We start from the raw sequence: 18,156 nt of genomic DNA on the forward strand, positions 1-18,156 counted from the left end.
CTTAAGCGGATAGGAATAAACAACAAGCATACTACTTAAGGTATTACAGGGTAAATTCTTGGATTCCATAATTAATCGACCCCGACTGACCTTATGCTTCACGTTTGCTCCAGCTCTCAGCAGATACCCAACCGTCTCCAGGTGGTTGTTCTCGCAGGAATCCATCAGGGGCGTCCTTTGGTCCTCGTCACACATTTCCAGGTTGGCACCAGCCTAGAGAACAGACAGGAGACTGATCACTTTACAGAAGATCACCGCCATTTCAGCAGTTAGCCTGCCAGACCTTTCTGAGAGACTATATGGGTGTGAAGCTCTGCAGCAGATTGTTAGCATGTACATTAGGCTCAGCAGCTCCATAAACTCGCACCCAAAAACTGACTCACGAACACTACAAAGTTCATGAAAGTTCAGGCCATAATAATGTGGAGCGGGCTCTACTTCCCTGAGGTACATAAACTTTATTCCAAAGCACATTTTTCAAAACTTTATTTTTGAGTGATTTAAAACTCATTCGGAATACTAAAACCAGCAACTGCTGAACCTATCATATCATTTAATAAACATCGGAAAACTTGGATAGGGAGGCGTGTCTATCGTCCCCGGTAAGCCAGCTGCAGCCACACCTGAATCAGGACGTGACAAACTTCATGGTAACCAGCTTCTGCCGCCGCATGCAGGGGCGTGCGCTTCCTCTGGTTGTCGGTCCTGAAGTTTGGATCAACTCCGTCAACTAGGATGAGACACCGAGCAGACGCCCAAACTCACCACACGGTTCACTTACACCTAAAATGCATTCAGTATTTCAGAGAGTCGTGATCATGGCGCTTGAGTACAAAGACGTGGACGGCCACAGAGGCCAGACATGGTCCTACCCAGCATCAGAATAACCTTATGGAGTTCCCCCTGCTTGGCGGACAGGTACAGCTGCTTTGGGTGAAACCTCAGCTTTTTAGGCCTGCCCCATAAGAGAAACACAGTAAGACTTAAGGAAGACAGGGTGCCCACAACAGAAAAACACCTAGACCAGGGGTCTTCGACTCAAATCCCAGAGAACTACTGTCCAGTAGGTTTTCTAATCTACCTGGCTTCTGATGAGCAGCACATGTTCTCAGGAAAATACCAGGAACATCTGTGGCTCATCGGAAGCCAGGTACAATAGAAACCCTACTAGATAGTAGCTCTCCAGAACTGGAGCTGGAGACCCCTGACCTAGACTGTGGACACATTTGCCGCAGAAAACTCAAATGTTACACTACACTACAGAATGGATAATTTGACATTCTAATTCATTCACAATATATCATTCAGTACTGTATCACTCATAGCACTGGTACTGGACCAGGGCGTCTCTGCGACAGAAATAAGATTAACCATCCTGGCAGCCACTAGTGCCCAGTAACCTTACTTCTCAGCATCCAAGACCAGGAGAATGTTCTCCAGATTTTCGTTGCCTGTTCCCAGTGCTGCCGCAGAGACCAGAGACTCGACCTTTGACCCATTAAGAGGAGTGGTCTCAGATGTATCTGGGGTCTGGGGTGATGGGCTGGCAGCCTTTTCCTCACTAAACAGTAGAGGATGAGACACAGGATGTGTGGTCTTTAGAAAACAACAGCTGCCATTTCACAGTTTGGACCAGATACAGGGAAGAACACAACTTGAAAATAAATCGCTGAAGTACTGAGTCATATTTGTATGTCTTGAAATATAATTACACCTTACAGAAAATCAGATACATTATCATTATTAGAAAGAAAATCCTCTCATGCAACCCTTGGCCAATGCTTGCATTTAGGTATGAACGAAACTGCCAAAAACAGTGCAGAAAACCCCAGATCCAAACCACTCTGCTCGGACTTACCCTCCAGTGGTGGTATCAGGCTTGCCTTCAGACAGGGTGCCCTTCTCAGGGCCAGGGGCTGAGGGTATCCTGGAGGTGGTGTCTACCTTGCTTTCAGGGAGGGTAACTTTCTCAGGGCCAGGGGTTAAGGGCATTTTAGAAGTGGTGTCTGCCTGACCAATTGTAACCTCCTTGGCTTTACTGGCCTCCTCTCCGCAGTGAGGGCAGAAGGTCTGGCCGTTCATCACGGAGGCGCACGTCCGGTGAAAGCGGTGCGAGATGTTGCTGTCTGGTTGGCACTCTACGAATGTTCCCTGTGTCATCGACAAAGCAGCAATAAGCCAAAACCAGACGTTTCTATTCTGTGCTTCCACATTCCTGCTCTGACTTCAGGTTCGTTTTGGAAGAAAACAAATTCTCACAGGAAGTGACACGGACCGGCCACCATGGACTGTGATTAAACTACAACAAAGGATGAAACGAGCAACAGCAGGGGCTGAATAGCTCACCAACGGATGGGACCGGGCGAGCATCGGTCACACTCACCGCCCTGCAGAAGTAGCCACAGCCCGGGCAGCACTGGTGCTTGACCATACCAGCACGGTGGTCCTCGCACAGCACCAGCAGCTGGACCATGTTGGAGGGCCTCATCATCTCAGACTTCATCACAGTACTCTGACACAGACTGAGCTAACAGGACGTGAAGGGAGACAGACAGAGCAGGGTTGGTCACCCCATCCCAGGACATGTGAAGGAGCTTCCGTGCCACAGAACTCTACCTTCCCATCCATGCTCTCCGTGGCCATGCACTTCCTGTCGGCCAGCGTGAGAATCTCACGGCTCCTCGGGGCCTCCATGCGGCAGCTGCACAGGGGCAATTCCTGTGCCATGTCCTCCTCTATGCTCTCCACACCACCGGGTAAATCTGCGTGATACAGCAGCCTTCCTTACCGTCAGTAAGGAAATTACAGAGACTGACTAGGTGGCCACCAAGCAAATGCTGAAGATTCTCCAATTACCCATGTTGCTACTGAGCAAGCAGACACAACTGTTCAGCTAGATGGACTAAGAATATCACGTTTATGGCTCATTCAGCTCTCTGCTTTTGGTGTTCTAATGATTTCTAGAACAGTTTACAGTGCATGGCAGTCACACAGCCTCAAGAGAATGCTGAAAAGTAATTAAGAATAACTCCTGAGTAGGAGCAGTTTGACTAGCAGCAAGAGAACAGTCTGGTGTCAAATAAAATAAGTCATGGTGTCCTAATGTTTCACTCCCTTTTTTCTTAATTGTGTACTATCTTACAATTCTAAATGTGGAAATGTTTTTCCGCCATCAAGCAGCATGCTGCCAATTTGCTTCTTTGATAGTTTCTAGATAAAAATTTGCCATATTTACTGCTCGCAAACAATGCGACATTCCCAGTGCAAATCCTAAACATCAGTCTCTTAAAAACATATTATATTACAAATTACAGAAGACAACAATTGGGCATTCCTTTGACATCCCAGACACTCTCCATTAATTAGACGCAATTCCGAAGCTCAAAGATGCGAGAAACATTTGAATCAGAGTGCAAACAACATGGAGTACCCCCCCCAGGAGAAAGTAACCGGTTGTGACCCTTTAAGCACGTCTTTCCCACCTGCCCGCTGGGAGAGGAAGAGCTCCTGAACTTTCAGGTCCAGTGATTCTAAGGGCAGCTCTGTGTATTCCTTGTTGCCACTGACTTCGGCCTGAGTTTCAACCTCATTTCCTGAATGTGTCCAGAGAATAAATAAAACCAAACAGAAGCAAATCTTACAAATGCTGACAAACCAAGTCATGGCTTATAGTAATGTATTCATTGGCCAAGGTAACATAATTGGGAAGATGTTTTAGTACCAGAACTGCCTTCAGTCTTAGTTTTGAGTTTCCGCTTGCGCTTCCTAGATGGTCTAAGCCAAGGATTGTCACTCTTTCCTTTTTTCTTCAGCTTCTTCTTCAGGAAAGTCTCTGAGCTCTGCAAGGGGACAGTGGGTAACAGGAAATGATTTGAACTTTACTATCACCAAATGCAATCACCATCAGTTGTCCTTCCTCTATCTCACACATTTTGTCTAAATGCCTGGATTACGAGCCAAAAAGGCTGCTGGCGTCCTGCTCACATTCCTACAGATCTCATAACCAGTTCTCATGAAGCGCAGCTCCTGCTGTCTTACCACGTCTGAGTCGTTCCCTTCCTCATCACCATCTTCAGCAGATTCTGCAGATTTTTGATCTTCTCCACCCAGCCCCTGGTATGGAAGTAAACTGCATGAAAGGGTTTTACGACGGTAAAACCAAAAAGATCCCCCATGGTGGAGCTGCAGTTTCGACCTGCCAGTTCGCACTCCGCTGGCTAACCTGCTGTGCACTCTCAGCTGCCCCACTGCCTTCTGGGAGAGCAGCACGTCCCTTCTCTTCCCTGACCCCAACATGCTCCCGTGTTTGACCTCCTGCCTCCGAATCTTCTCCATCCTCAGACTCCTCATCAAAATCATTTTCAGCCTCGTCTCCATTGACATACAAGCTCTCCTTCTGGAGAGGAATAAACAGAAACGAAAGCCAAATGGGACCATTGTATCAGGAAGGAACAGAACTGTGCGATACTCGAAATGTGATACTAAGGTACACCTTGCCATTACTCTTTAGCAGATGAAAACCCGTTTATATGCAAGCAATAGGCAGTTGAGTGTGTGTTTGTGTCCCAGGACACACCTGAGTAGGAGCAGAGGGCTGAGCAACGTTCTTGAAGATCTCTATTAGAGAGCACTGCTTCAGCGCTTTGGTTTTCTTCTTAGGTACCAGGCTGTACGTCCCCATCTTCCTCCTTTTCTTACGAGTCACAGCGGCTGCTGTGGGAATTTTCCTGGGGTTGTCTGTTCCTGTGTGTGTGTGTGTGTGTGTGTGGGGGGGGGGGGGGGGGGGGGGGGGTAACAGTTCAGAAGTGCACAGATTAACTTTTAATACCTCTCCAACAAACATTTATTATAATAAAAATTATAATTAAATATATAAAAATATATTAAAAATTATATAAAATATATATAAAAAATTATAATTAAATAAACCAAAGTCATGCGTTTTCCAAGTATTAACCCATTACCTATTTACCCTGGTACTAAGGTGAAAAAGTCACACACCTGTGTGAGTCTTGCCGGGGACGGCAGCCGGGTTCCTCTGGTTCTGACGTAGCTGGTTCTGGGAAGCAGACATCTGCTGAGGCCTCCCCAGCTCCAGCTGCAGCTCCAGCACCCCTCGGCCCTCCTCTCTGCTGCTGTTTGACTCTTTTGGTTCCTGATTTAAAAGCTTCGCATTTTCCAAGCAAGGAATAGATAGACGTACAATAAATGAAATGGATATGAAAGGAAAGATGAAATTCAACAGTAAACAAATATGCAGAATCAACAATCAAGCTGTAAGAGGTGAGCAGAGATGGGAATTTTCGTTTTAATATTGTGACTTAACTTCTGTGATGTTACAGTACAGAAAGAGTGAAATCTGGCACCTTATAACCTAATTTAAAAAACACAGTAATGTCATTTTAAAGCCAGTGACAGAAATGGCACTCAGAGTAATAAATGAGTACCTTAAGGGTGGTCTGGTTGCAGGCAGGTCTGGCCATGGTCTTCCGTGCTCGATACACCCTAACTGGCGGTACGGGCTCCTGAGCACCTCCGTTCTCCACTCTTGCTTCCTCCGCTCCTCCCACGACTGCCCGCATGCCCGGGTCAGGGCCTGGGGTCTGCACTGAGGGGGACGAGAGCAGCGACTTGGCAGCACGTCCGGCCAAGCAGATGGCCGCAGGCGAGTGAGCGCTCCTGGGTGGGGTGGCCCCATCCTGCGGCTGGCTAAGTGCCAGCCCGTTGCTGCCTGTGATGGAACCGTGGGGGGGGGCATTCTCCCAGAGGTTGGCCTGCAGCAGGGGGGAGCCCTGCCCCTCTCCCCCAATCTCAGGGGTCACGTTTCGCTCCACCTCGCTGCTGGACATGTTCGCTCACCTGTCCACACCTGGTTTGGCCCAGCTGGAAACCAATGTTATTTATTAGAAATATCACACTAATAAAACATTTCTTATAAAAAAAAATGTATCAACAAATACTGTCATGGTAAAAAATAAAATGCTCTTGGGGGGGGTTGGGGGTAGAGAATGGGGGAGGACTGGCTTTGCAGCAAAAACATATGCTCTTTTCTATCTGTGAAGTTCTCCATGACATCTTACATTCTCTCTTTCCTATTCTGAGCGAAGACACACAGACACAGATGTAAATACTTTGCAGTGGCCTTTGGTTCAGGTCCCACTGGTTTTCATTAAGGCTGTAAAGCCACACCTCAGGCAGTCTAAAGATTAGTTTACTGGTGTGCCATCCATCCATCCATCCATCCATCCATCCATCCATCCATCCATCCGGGGAAGGACTGAAGCCTATACCAAGCAGATCAGGGCACAAGTCAAGGATACGCCCCAGACAGGTCGCAGCCACTTATGACTTAAAACATCATGCTAAACTTCACCATTCCGGGTAACACGGTGTTGTAATTCTGTTGGGAGTGGAAAACGACTGAATTACAATTATCAAGGGAACGATTCGATGAATCAGAAATCTTTCATTTTGTTTATGATTCAAGATTTTTTATAAAATCGAAAGACTGATCAGTGGGCCAGAATTAATTATAAATTATAATAAATTATACAAGAAATTATAAACGTGGCCAGTTAGGACTCTGTAACTTCTTGTAAATGGTGAATGAACCAAAGAGATCCCTTATCCTTCACTACAGGACGTGGCTGATCATCAAATGCAATCACCTTTATCTCTAGTGTTACTAACTTTCAATACTGATGAAGTTTAAATATTGATCAAGACTAAGAGATCTATGTCGATATATCTATATCTATGTTGAGAATATTGCCCATTACTGGTATGTTAACCAAAGGCGCTTTTCCACAGCACCAGGTACTGAATACTGGATACGGAAAAAAAAACACTTTCCATTGATTTCTAGTAAGACTCATGCTCATTGTCGATTGGTTATGCAAATAACCTGCCTCTGCCATCTATAAAAAAAAACCATAGTTACAAACTCAAAAAACAAACAGAATATATAACTGATGCATGGACAAATGAAGAGACCCAAGCTTTCATTGATCTGATCAAAAGAAGAATGAAATTTGGATGGTCCACCCGTATCTGCTATAATACTCTAAGCGGTGTGATACTGGAACATGGTAAAACACTGTGAAGTGATTTTGCTGCAACAAATATCGGAATACTTAAAAAGCAAAAAAGGACTTCAGAAATACCATTTCTCACAAACCCCTATGAGTGATTTAAACATCAAGTATGAAAGTGATTGGATTGGAGAGCACATGCAAAAGCAGCAGCAGGAAACTTTACTTTTTTTTCCAGACATATACTAGATAATCTTGAGAAGAAAACTGCAGAGCTTGCTAGGGTTTGTTTCCGATGACAGAGTAAAAATCTTTTAACAAAAACTCCCCACATTATAACGTCCAGACAGCATGAAGGTATAAAAAGCCTGATCTCAACCAAGCCGACTATCACAGTCCTTCTGGTGTGAGAATTGCATCTGCATAACATGCAAGGCCGATACCAGTATCGCAATCACCCAACCCTATACTGAATGCCACACAAAACACCACGCCTCACGCTGCGATGACATCATTCCACACTGGTACCAATTTTTCACGCCGTTTTTCATTGGTACTGTTTTGAAGTACCAAAAGTTCAGTGCCTGGTGCAGTGGAAAAGTGGTCCCTCGTTAATTTTTAATTAGCTAGCTTGTTAGCTATCTCAGAGTCTGGTCTACTGCTAACAAAGTTAGCAAAAAGATTCATTTTTGCACAACAAAAAACAGGCATTTCCCAACAGCGTTCTAGGGCAAAGATCATTAGATAGTGCATCCCTTATGAAGATTAATGAACCTTCTCCTGCTATCCTATGTTTTGGAAATTCGCATGTTGGTGCTGCTACTTTGTGCATCTAGCTGCAGCATGTTAATGCAACAATGCGCAACCTAGAAGAAGGAGTATCTATATTTTACCCCAAAAAAAATCGATTGTTTTCAGATTGTTACATTGAATCATTACCATAATATTCAATTCATCAAGATGCATCTTTACACCCCTAACGTCTTTAACCCTTTACTACTGTGAGGTTGATGGAGGAGACAGCAGCCAGGCCAGATGTACCTTGGCCATGTTTCAGCACATATTCATTCCTAAACGACCTTTCAGATAGCCATTTGACAAGTTTCCTGGACTTAAGTAGCCATTAGGGTCTCACTGCTTTATATTTATGAAGCAGATTAAAATGTATTCAGCTTCTGGCAACAAAAAACATCAATTTCCTTTTCATTGCTGGTCTAGGCTAGAACAGCTCATAGTGTCACTTTCCTGCTTAGGTACAGACACTCCATAAAGGAGTCATACAGAGCTTCCTTCACAATTCTGACAAATATTCTGACACTTGTCTGTTCAACTTCAGGACACAACTTCTCAGTAACTCAGTAATTGGTGTGGAGGTGATGCAACATCCATCAAACACAGATCTAGCTTTTTGCAGCAGTTTTCAAGCTGAAGGATATTTCTTACATCCTGGGTTTTCCAAGTCACCTCCTGTTATGAGACTTTCCACTCTAAAACTTCAACAAGATGCTGACTGACTTCCGGAAAATACAGTACAGTTTTAAAAATGCATTTTAGAGATTAGCAGCTGAAAACCAGCAAATACTTTAAAAACCCAAAAGGCGTGGCATTAAAACCGAAAGAGGCCCATACGGGAGATTTATAAACTATTTTGCCAGGATACGGATCTGAGGGCGGCTTCCCAAAAATGACTGATAACAATGAACAAGATAATGAACGACGTAAATAAAGAACAAGTGAGATCTGTGAGAGTTTCCCAAAATGTATGTTATTCCAGAATTAAACTTCAAGTAGCACTTTCTCTCCTCCACAACCTCTGTGTAAGAAAAGCTCAGACCTCAATCCCACACTTCAATGCTGAAATGTTATATGATTTGTCACACCAGACATATGCAAATATTAAAAATATATACAAATAAAAAAAATTTAAAAAATCAATAAAAACACAAAAAAGCAACCAAAATTAAGTTAAAATTAAGTTTAAATTATTCAAATAAATTAACCTTTTGTTGAAAATATAAAACTGGTCTCAAAATGTGATGTTGCTTCCTTGTAAAAAAGAACAATGGCGAGCAGCAACGGGACAAGGAAGTAACACTTCTCAAAAAACATGTTGAAACCACTTTTTGAGGTGGTGGCCAAAATAAATGTTTTAATAAAATAATTACTGCAATACTTTGCAGGATACCACACACATCAAAAACGGCACAGTAACATCCAGGGGAAATTCTTAGATCTCCGAAGGACTTGTGCAGGCACCAAAATCCACATGCCCAGAGCGCACTCTACAGCAGTGTTATGTTCTTTAGTGTGCGGTACAATGGTTTAGGGATTCAGCACTGGAGTCAGCAGGTATTCTCTAAGAGGGTGCCTGGGGTCTCCCAATTACCAGCAACCAGCAAACGCACCATCCTTTGCCATCTGACACACTCCAAAGCTGGATCTAATTTAAGCGTCATGTATATTCTCAGGCCACTTAGTCGCAATGTTGATGGTTGCATATCGGCAACATCGTAATTTTATACTGCAACATTGACCTTATTATGATGTCTTTATCAGCATTATGATGTATAAAAAGAGCGTCAATGTGCTTTTCTGATATATACTGGGCAAAATTTATGTCTCTGTAATAGCACAACAGGCAAGTGTTCTCCCGGACAGCACAGCAGGCAATAGAAAAATGAAGAAAATAAAGAGTAGGTTGGAGTACTTGTAAATTTATGAGCAATATAAGCTACTTTTGTTACAAAGGGTTTCAACAAACACTCGCTGCTTTACAATTTACGTGACAGATAAACTACTTGGCATTACAAAGCTTTCGGGATACTCATAACAGAACTGCAGTTTTCCATAGATTTGTGCAAGAACTCAAAGATATAGAATAGAGGTACTTTATGGATCCCGGAACAGAGACTATGTAATATATAGACGCATGCACGCACACACCAACTAAAGAAATCTTGAAGCCAGAGAGCAGGGTCATTTAGTAACCAGTTCCCATAGAACCATTATGATTAAAACTGCAAAGTTTTGTTTCCTATGACAGAGTAATGAGGCCATTTTGGTGCCGAATGATTTTGTGGACACGAAACCACAAAGGTACACACCACCCCTACAGAACTAATATATCTGTGGTAGGCAACCCTGAACCAGCAGTGCCAGTATCCAGCAGATTTTCTTTTCTACCTGGACTCTGATGAATCATACTTGATCTCAGGTAAATAGTGATTCATCTGGTAGGCCAGAAAACCTGTTGGATACTGGTTCCCCAGGATCAGGCTTGCCTACCCTTGTAATATGTACAAGACTCTGGGTGCGTGTTAAACTTGGCATTTACGTAATGATATCCAGGTCAGATCTGGTTTAGGCATTAATAATTGTGAGGGTTCTGGCTGGTGGGTTGTCACTGGCTAGTGATTCCAAATGCCTCCATCTTGAGGGATAAAAACCAGATTGAAAGGACAGATGGATGTAATTCCTTCGAAATGTGCTGGTTTTGGAACTGTGATGAGAAAACCCAGGCAATTTATGTGCTTTGTTCATAAATCAAAACAATAATAATAATAATAAATAATGTAAAAAAATTTAAATCGGCAATGCAGAGTGCCTAATCATTCAGAGGCATTTTGCAGCAAAAGTGGAGGCTAGGCTCCAAACAAAGGCTTAGAGCAGCATTTCTCAAACTTATTTGTTCGGGAGACCAGTCATGTTAGGCTTTGGGGCTGCGGGGCCCTGCAGAAACGACCACCCCCAACCCCCCGGAGGAAGCTGTGAAAGGTATCAGGGAAACAGCTATGGTCATGACAAGGTCAGGCATTTAAATGCCCTTAAGTAAAATTGGCTTCAATCTATTATTTTAAAACTTACTTTAACAAACCATTTGTGTTCCTGTGTGCCATGCATTTTTGGCAGCTTGTAAAAGAGGTTTGACCTAATAATTAAGGTCACACAAATACTCATGCTGGATCAATAAAACTGGAAACTCCGCGCTCAAGGATGAAGATACATCAAGCAGAAAATTTCAGGAAGATCTTACGGTATTGTCATAAACTAAGGCTGGCCAGGCTGTGGCTGAATCAGAGTTACAACAGATGAGAACGAGACAGACTTTGTTTACATTGGACAAAAGAGGAAAGATGGGAAGAAGAATGTAAATAAACGTGCACAGGAACAGATTGGAGGCTCATGTATGAAAGAGTGGGATGAAGTTTGAGGAAAGGCTCTGATTTCAGCATAGTATCAGTAGGAGATACCTGCCATTTGCATTTATCAATCTGTTTCTCTCTGTGGGCATAAGTCCTGCACACCTCCAGTTGGTCTGAATCCCACCTCCTCTCTGTGTGTATGGCATTGACATGTTCTTCCACTGTTGTGTCTGTCCCCAGATCATGCAATGAAGAGAATTCTCCAGAATCTACCCAGCCGAGAAGCAACTTCTAAAGCCGCTTTGATAGCACCATCCCAACGTGGATGACATGTATAAACAGCTCAGACAGGCGCAGTGGGATTACATGGGCTGCTCTCATTTGACTTCATACATGAGGCTTCTTGTTAACATCATTGTAAATAACTGCATGCGCTTGTTTGTATTTATGTGTAGCTATTCATATTCCATTCTGGGTTTACCGGTGTGTCCCAGATGAATATGGATTTATTTTAACCAGTGGTGGCTGTGAGTTTAATTTATAAAGAAATTCTGCATTTATTTAAGATTTCAGTATTTTCAGTGTTTTCTGGTAATAAAAATTAAATATACTAAACCGAGTTAAGCTGCAGGGAAATTAAAGCTACAGCTGGAACACAGTTCATTACAATCACTTATGAGCGCGCCAATTTCTTATTTTATTTATTTATTTTTACAAAATCTGATGTATTTTCAAATTCTAATTTGTACTTGTATATTACACAACACACAAGTATTTTTAATATTACACAGCATTGGGACAAAAAAAAAAAAAAACCGGCAGAGACTGAAAGTCCATGGTCTCAGATCAGGCCTTGTTATTGTTAAATTATGAGAAAAGATCAATGTTTTTAGTGAAAAGGACAGTGAACGCGATTCAGAGAGCACTTTATACACATCAGCAAAAGCCTGTGCAGGACAGTGGCAATGCTACCCTGATGAAGGAAGCCAGGAGGCAGACATACGGGGTCAAAGACTCAGTGCATCAGAGCTCTGAACACAACAGCAAAATTACAATATGATGTCGGCCTTTTGTTGGGATTTTTGGAATAAACCACCCAAAATGGGAGGTACACATTCATCAATCTGTTCCTTTTGGGCTAAAACTGGATTCAAACAAACTGTGTTATATAACTGTTAAGACTTATGTACTAGTAGACATAACATCAACAGTTAACTATTGATGTTATGATGTCTGGTGTTAACCAGATAGGCTACACACATACACAACAAGATAACCAAAAGATTTATGACCTGGCCTTCGGTTCTGCCTTCTAGACTGGTGTTTCTAATGCAGTAAAAAAAGAACACATTACTATTACTAAAAAGATTACTTTTTTTTTTTTTACTTGCGTGGTACACACAGGTATTAGTATATGTAAATGGTGGTTGAATACAATGTGCTTACAGAAAGCTAGATGAGATAAGAGAAAGTTTGAGATAAGCATCACTCCAAACCCTCATGACTTTCAATGTCCCTTCTCTGTCACTCCTTCTCATGGAATATTAGAGGGGAGCTCTACCAATAAACCAGAAAAGTGCTCCAAAGCAGCACAACTCACCCGTGATGATTTCCTGGGAGGTCGAATAATACACAGCACAGCACTTCCATTTAATCTCATTTCAGCAGAGATTCGGTGGCAGCACGCACTGATTCCCTGTATGGCATCCAACTGGAATAAGGACCTGTCACGCCAGTCGCAAATTTATCAACTGCTGAGAATATGTAGCCTTACCCAACAAGGAATCAAGAGCTGCAGATTTCTATGCGAAAATGTTCTACGCAATTTTCAAAAGTCAATTTTACCTCTGTTCCGCACTCCCATCGAAAACATACAAATCATTCAATGGCAGACCTACTGTGTCCACTACTACTCAGCAAGCCACAGGTGAGTATTACGAGTGTTGGCAATACATCTCAGATGACTCTCTGCCCCCAAGATGTATCTATTAACTGATGCTACAGAAGTTCTACCACCTTCCTCATGCTTGTTAATTGTTGTCCATACCATCTGGTGTTGCTGCATATTTGATGAAATTACGTCACAATGCCATTTAAACGTCCACCATCCCCCTACACTGACAAACCTGTATGGCCCATGTTAATATTCTTATTTATCTGGGAAAGAGTAACACATCACATATATAGCAAGTTTAAATCACTGCTGTAGTCCAAATTAGAAGGTTAGACACTCAGTTTCTAAGCACTTGAAGGAAAGGCAGCGGTGACATCCATGCCTGCTGATGGGAAAATATTTCATCTCAAATTACAACTTTGCTTCTATCGGAATCAACATGCATCTTTTTCTGTGTTTTAATTCAACCTGATCATTATTTTAAGACACATGTGTCTCCCAACACCCACCCCATCCCTGCTGTACTGTCCACACCAGGAGTCCTATTAAACACATTGGGGTTGGATAGCGCAAGACACCCTTGATTATAGACCACAGACAACTGAGGCATCAAGCCGAGAGCTTGCAGGTGGGGAACGTCGACAAGAAAACTAGAGACAGACACACAGACACACACATGCATTAAGTACCTTTTCACAAGACAAAAATGGCCGTTCCTGGAAAGACAACTCATCGAATGAGGCGGCTACATTTCACCACATACCCGTATTTCTTCAGAAACCCACAAAACCGTTTAGCTGAAACGCAAAAAAAAGATCTCAGATCTAAGCAGAACTTACCAACAGGCGAAGGGGTGCGACTGCATACAGACAGAGGGTTCGCTGTGTAAAAGGCTCCTAGACACACAGCTGCGGAAACAAACACAGATGCACAGCATACTGTGAGAGCTTAAAACAGAAGAGTCAATTTATACTAAGTACTTGTGCAATTCATTTGAGGGCACACAAGAAAAACCAGGACACTGACATGCGACACTTTCCTCCTAAAACACTATATTTAAATTATATAAATATCTTAAGGCTACATAGGTTAAGCTTCAATCCATAAACATATCAACAATTTTTAAAAAGCCTTAGTGAATCAGAAGTTTTACAGTTTGTATCTATAGAATAAAGGACTTAGGGTGCTTTGTGAGGAGGAGAGACAAAGCTTTTCCAGGAGTCCGAAACAGAAGGGTGGTTTCTCAGGGTTCCAAATTACAAGCGCATTAGATTATGTGGACAATAAAAAAAAAATTAAATCAAACATCTTTAGTATACATGCATCGCCTACATATCAAAGGAAACGTACTGCCCACCACCAAAGGGATCAGGAAAAAGTGTCCAAGGCAAACTTCTTACTATAAAAGTCTTCATCTCGGTTTTGTCAGCATACAGGTTTACTACCAAATGCCAGTATAGCTTTGCTCTACATAGAAACATGGCCTCTCTCTCCACTCACTGAACATCCAATAAGCTTTGCATACAGCTTTCTCCTTACATGAATCCCAAGTGGAATGCATCTCAGGCTGTACAAATCCTCCACGTTTCTAGCAGATGTACTGAGAGAAGTTTTAGGCCTGTTTATCAGGTAATGTTTTAATCTCAAGTTGTCATTCAGGGCCCTGCAGTACCATTATTGTTTGGTATCTTCCTTTCAAAGGTCTCTTTTTCTGGCTTCATCCTACTGCTAACAATCCCCTGTCACAAATGATACAGGTTAATTCCTTCGATATGTTGACCGTTACATCAACTTCTGCAAGATTAGTGAATGTAGTAGGGATGTCTTGATCCACTTTTTTGGTACCTGATCAATTAAATATTTATATCTTCCGATTTGAAGTGCCGATTTGCTCTTTCAATAAATACTTAAATATACATACACATGCAGTATGTGTTGTATTCTTCTTCGGACTAAGCCTTGCATTTTCACAGTATTCTTCCTTATGACGTTTCTCCAAGTGTCTAATTAGATCCTTTGTATTAAACAACACTCTGCAATGCCATCCTTTCGAGAGGAGGTAGCAGCAGACATTGCAGATAGCTGTTGGGCTACTTTGAGTTTCCAATTTAAAGGATTTCCACACGGCCGACACCTTGATAGTATGTGGTTTCAAGCCACATGACTCTAGCTCCCTGTAGCATGTGATGGAACCATACAGAACTGAACAACAGATGTAAATCGGATGGATGCAAAATTAAACTTGAAAGTAAACAGATTGGGCTTTTGATCGGGCTGCCGTGGCCGACAACGATCAATTAAAAAATATGCTGGATTGGCCTGGATTCCAACCTTTGACATTAGCCTGGAACATCTCTAAAAGGTACAGAAGACGAACTACCAAAACCGGATCCTAACTAAGAGTCTTAAAGCTCAGCAAAGTCACAGTAAACATCTATAAAAAGAAAAACAGCAAAGCATCCAACGAAGCTTGAGAGAGACGTGATACCAGTACGGAAAGCAACAGTAAAGTGCAGGGTAGTCCTAATTCATGAAGGGGTTCAAGAATATGATGTCTTGTTACCTAGCCCTTCAGATACTATACCGCAGATAAATATAAAGTCAAACGAAAAAGTGTTATTTGAGGAAAAAAAAAACATGGATTCTTTTTGCAGAGAGCTCTAAAATTCAACCTTCTCCACATAGATAAGAAAAAGCTCCGTTAATGGTACCCAAGGTAAATCAAGTCCATTTACATTCTGACAGGTCATCTCTTGACAAAAAGGGAAGCAGTTTCCAAGAACATCACTAAAACAGGACAAATATATGGATTTCAGCTATAACCTGCTTCTCAGCAACAAACACAGATATACTGCTTTCAAATTCAACCTTCAGGTTCACATGGCCTATGAAGAAACCAAGCAAGAATTCAGCAAAGGGTGTTTTCTGACCACCAGAGGGAGAAAGAGCTTCAGTAAATTGTGATCTATGATTTTCAGCACAGATCTTTTCACCAGGTTTACTTACAGTAAAAACACTGACTAGGCTAGGAAAAAGCAAGTCACACAGGGATTTCGGTCTTCGGTTCCAATACAGGGAAGGCAAGCTAGTGATTATTTATGGCGCAGCTAATCTGAGCATGTCCACTGCTGCTTTCTGGCCCTCCCCCTACAGGCTGACTTGGGAGCATGCTCAGTATAGTGGTAGATCATGGCATCCTGCAGATCACGGCCATTTCATAACCAGAATGTCTACTGCAGAAGCCATCCCAATTCTAGATTTCTTTAAAAGGTGGCATGAGTGGTGTGCAGTGGAGGGTGGAACGCCAAGTAGGGCTGGATTTCCTAAACTGTGCGTGGGCAGATTACAAAAATCACAGCAAACAGTTAGGTCAATCCACCATCCTGAAATATACTGACAGTTTTTAGAAAAAGATGCGATTTGCATTTGCTAACCCTGGCACATTCAGAGTCACTCAGTTGCTTTGGAAATTTGTAACTGAAACCAGTTGCTTTTCCTGCTGTACACTCATCGAGAGTTTTCTGTCGCCCATTCCGAGAACACACTTCACCCAGAACATTATTACATTTATAAACACTAAAAGCACTCCATCCACAAGACTGGGGAAATGCTACAGTTGTTCCTGAAGACATACCAGCTGCATCTCAGCGCCAGTATAGACTCAGTGATATAACTGGTGTGAATATACTATTTAAAGCCAAACCTCATATGGGCAATGCGGGGTTGTTTTCATCTATAGCATCCAGATCTGAAGGCAGGCATAACAAATCGTCCAATGAGACCACAAGAATCTTGGTTTCTCCAGATTTCTCCAACCTTCTCCTCTTCAGTGGTCTCATTATCAGTTTCCTAACTGAAGTTACCTCTTACCTCAGCAGGGGTGCTCAGTGTTAAAGCTGTGTCTCCACAGCATGTTCTAAACCCCAGGTGGCTTCAAGTCTACACAAGTCCCAAAAGGTCCATTAAAAACAAGCAGCGATGCACACTGAGGCTACAGTAGGGTAAATACTTTCCCCAGTGTGTGTTCATGTACTGTTCCTTAAAAATATACTACCAAGTGTGTTGTCACATGACTCTGTCCCATCCAGTCTGTGACATGAAAGGAACATAGGGGCGAACTCAAACACCAAGCCAACTGAGCAGCTTCTACCAAAGAAAAATGCCGTGTGTCATTTGATCACATTGTGGCTTTAGTGAAGAGGACACTGAACAAAGAGGTCAAAAGTCAATACAACAGAATGGAAAAACAGTTTCAGCTACCAAAGGTAATATCACCAGTTGGTTTCAACACTAGCGATATTTAAAATACATTGAAACCCACTTATAGTGAATACGGTTATAGCAGTCAACCACCTACATGGATCGAAATCTTGGGATACAATCATTCCTGTACAAATTATGTTTAAATAAATTGATATAGTAATCAAGTAGTCCATTTACAGTGTTCATTTTGGGTCTTTAATTTTTTCTATATGTTATGTACAAATTACAGTAATTTTTTTTTTTTTTACTTGCTTACGTCACCCTCCGGTAACCCATCTACTCCTGGCTAACTATCTGCCGTGTGCACAGAAAACTAGATGAAAAAAAGTAATTTTCTCTCAGCTACAGATATAGACTCAAAGTTAATCAAACTGCCAAAAACGAACAGAGATGCAGCAGCGAAACTACAATAAACTATATTATGTACTGCACTGTACTGTATTAAAGCATATTTGAATTATACACAGTTCAGTAATGTGTGCACGTTTGGAACAGCTGTACCGTATTTTGAAAGTCAATAAAATACAGTAAATAGCTAAGCTAATTTTTGTAATAAATGTACAAATGTCAATTAGATGTTAATCTGCCTGAGACAAGGAAAAAAAAATCAGATAATGATCATCTGCATATAGTGATCAATGACACCCAGACAGACGTGATAAATGGTTTATTTTGTTTGCAAGAAATGCAAACTACTTAATTTCTACTTTTTCAGGGAACTTTTTACATTAAAACTAAAATGTTACCTTTTTCATAAGATGTCATTTCAAGCGATTTGTGCTTTGATTTCAGTTTGAAATATTCAATGAATAATCAATAAATGGTT

General features: G+C 42.0%; 1 protein-coding gene across 3 annotated transcripts in view; it reads right to left on the reverse strand.

Moving 5' to 3' along the window:
* The window catches only part of ehmt1a (euchromatic histone-lysine N-methyltransferase 1a), a 33,751-nt gene that overhangs the window by 7,324 nt on the left and 8,271 nt on the right, over window positions 1–18,156 (reverse strand). For 2 of the 3 annotated variants that reach the window (XM_048985433.1, XM_048985443.1), the window contains exons 2-16: window positions 13,907–13,975; window positions 5,448–5,883; window positions 5,002–5,167; window positions 4,577–4,743; window positions 4,223–4,396; window positions 4,039–4,113; window positions 3,722–3,839; window positions 3,483–3,593; window positions 2,617–2,762; window positions 2,384–2,527; window positions 1,859–2,151; window positions 1,406–1,561; window positions 873–955; window positions 624–730; window positions 91–213 (exon numbers count right to left, since the gene is read on the reverse strand). In XM_048985433.1, coding sequence (XP_048841390.1) covers window positions 91–213; window positions 624–730; window positions 873–955; window positions 1,406–1,561; window positions 1,859–2,151; window positions 2,384–2,527; window positions 2,617–2,762; window positions 3,483–3,593; window positions 3,722–3,839; window positions 4,039–4,113; window positions 4,223–4,396; window positions 4,577–4,743; window positions 5,002–5,167; window positions 5,448–5,849 — 2,265 coding nt within the window. In that variant the 5' untranslated portion in view covers window positions 5,850–5,883; window positions 13,907–13,975. The remainder of the gene's footprint in view (window positions 1–90; window positions 214–623; window positions 731–872; window positions 956–1,405; window positions 1,562–1,858; window positions 2,152–2,383; window positions 2,528–2,616; window positions 2,763–3,482; window positions 3,594–3,721; window positions 3,840–4,038; window positions 4,114–4,222; window positions 4,397–4,576; window positions 4,744–5,001; window positions 5,168–5,447; window positions 5,884–13,906; window positions 13,976–18,156) is intronic. The other variant, XM_048985454.1, reaches the window with a different exon arrangement.

This window comes from Brienomyrus brachyistius, chromosome 2 (genome assembly GCF_023856365.1).
Source record: "Brienomyrus brachyistius isolate T26 chromosome 2, BBRACH_0.4, whole genome shotgun sequence".
Lineage (NCBI taxonomy): Eukaryota > Metazoa > Chordata > Actinopteri > Osteoglossiformes > Mormyridae > Brienomyrus > Brienomyrus brachyistius.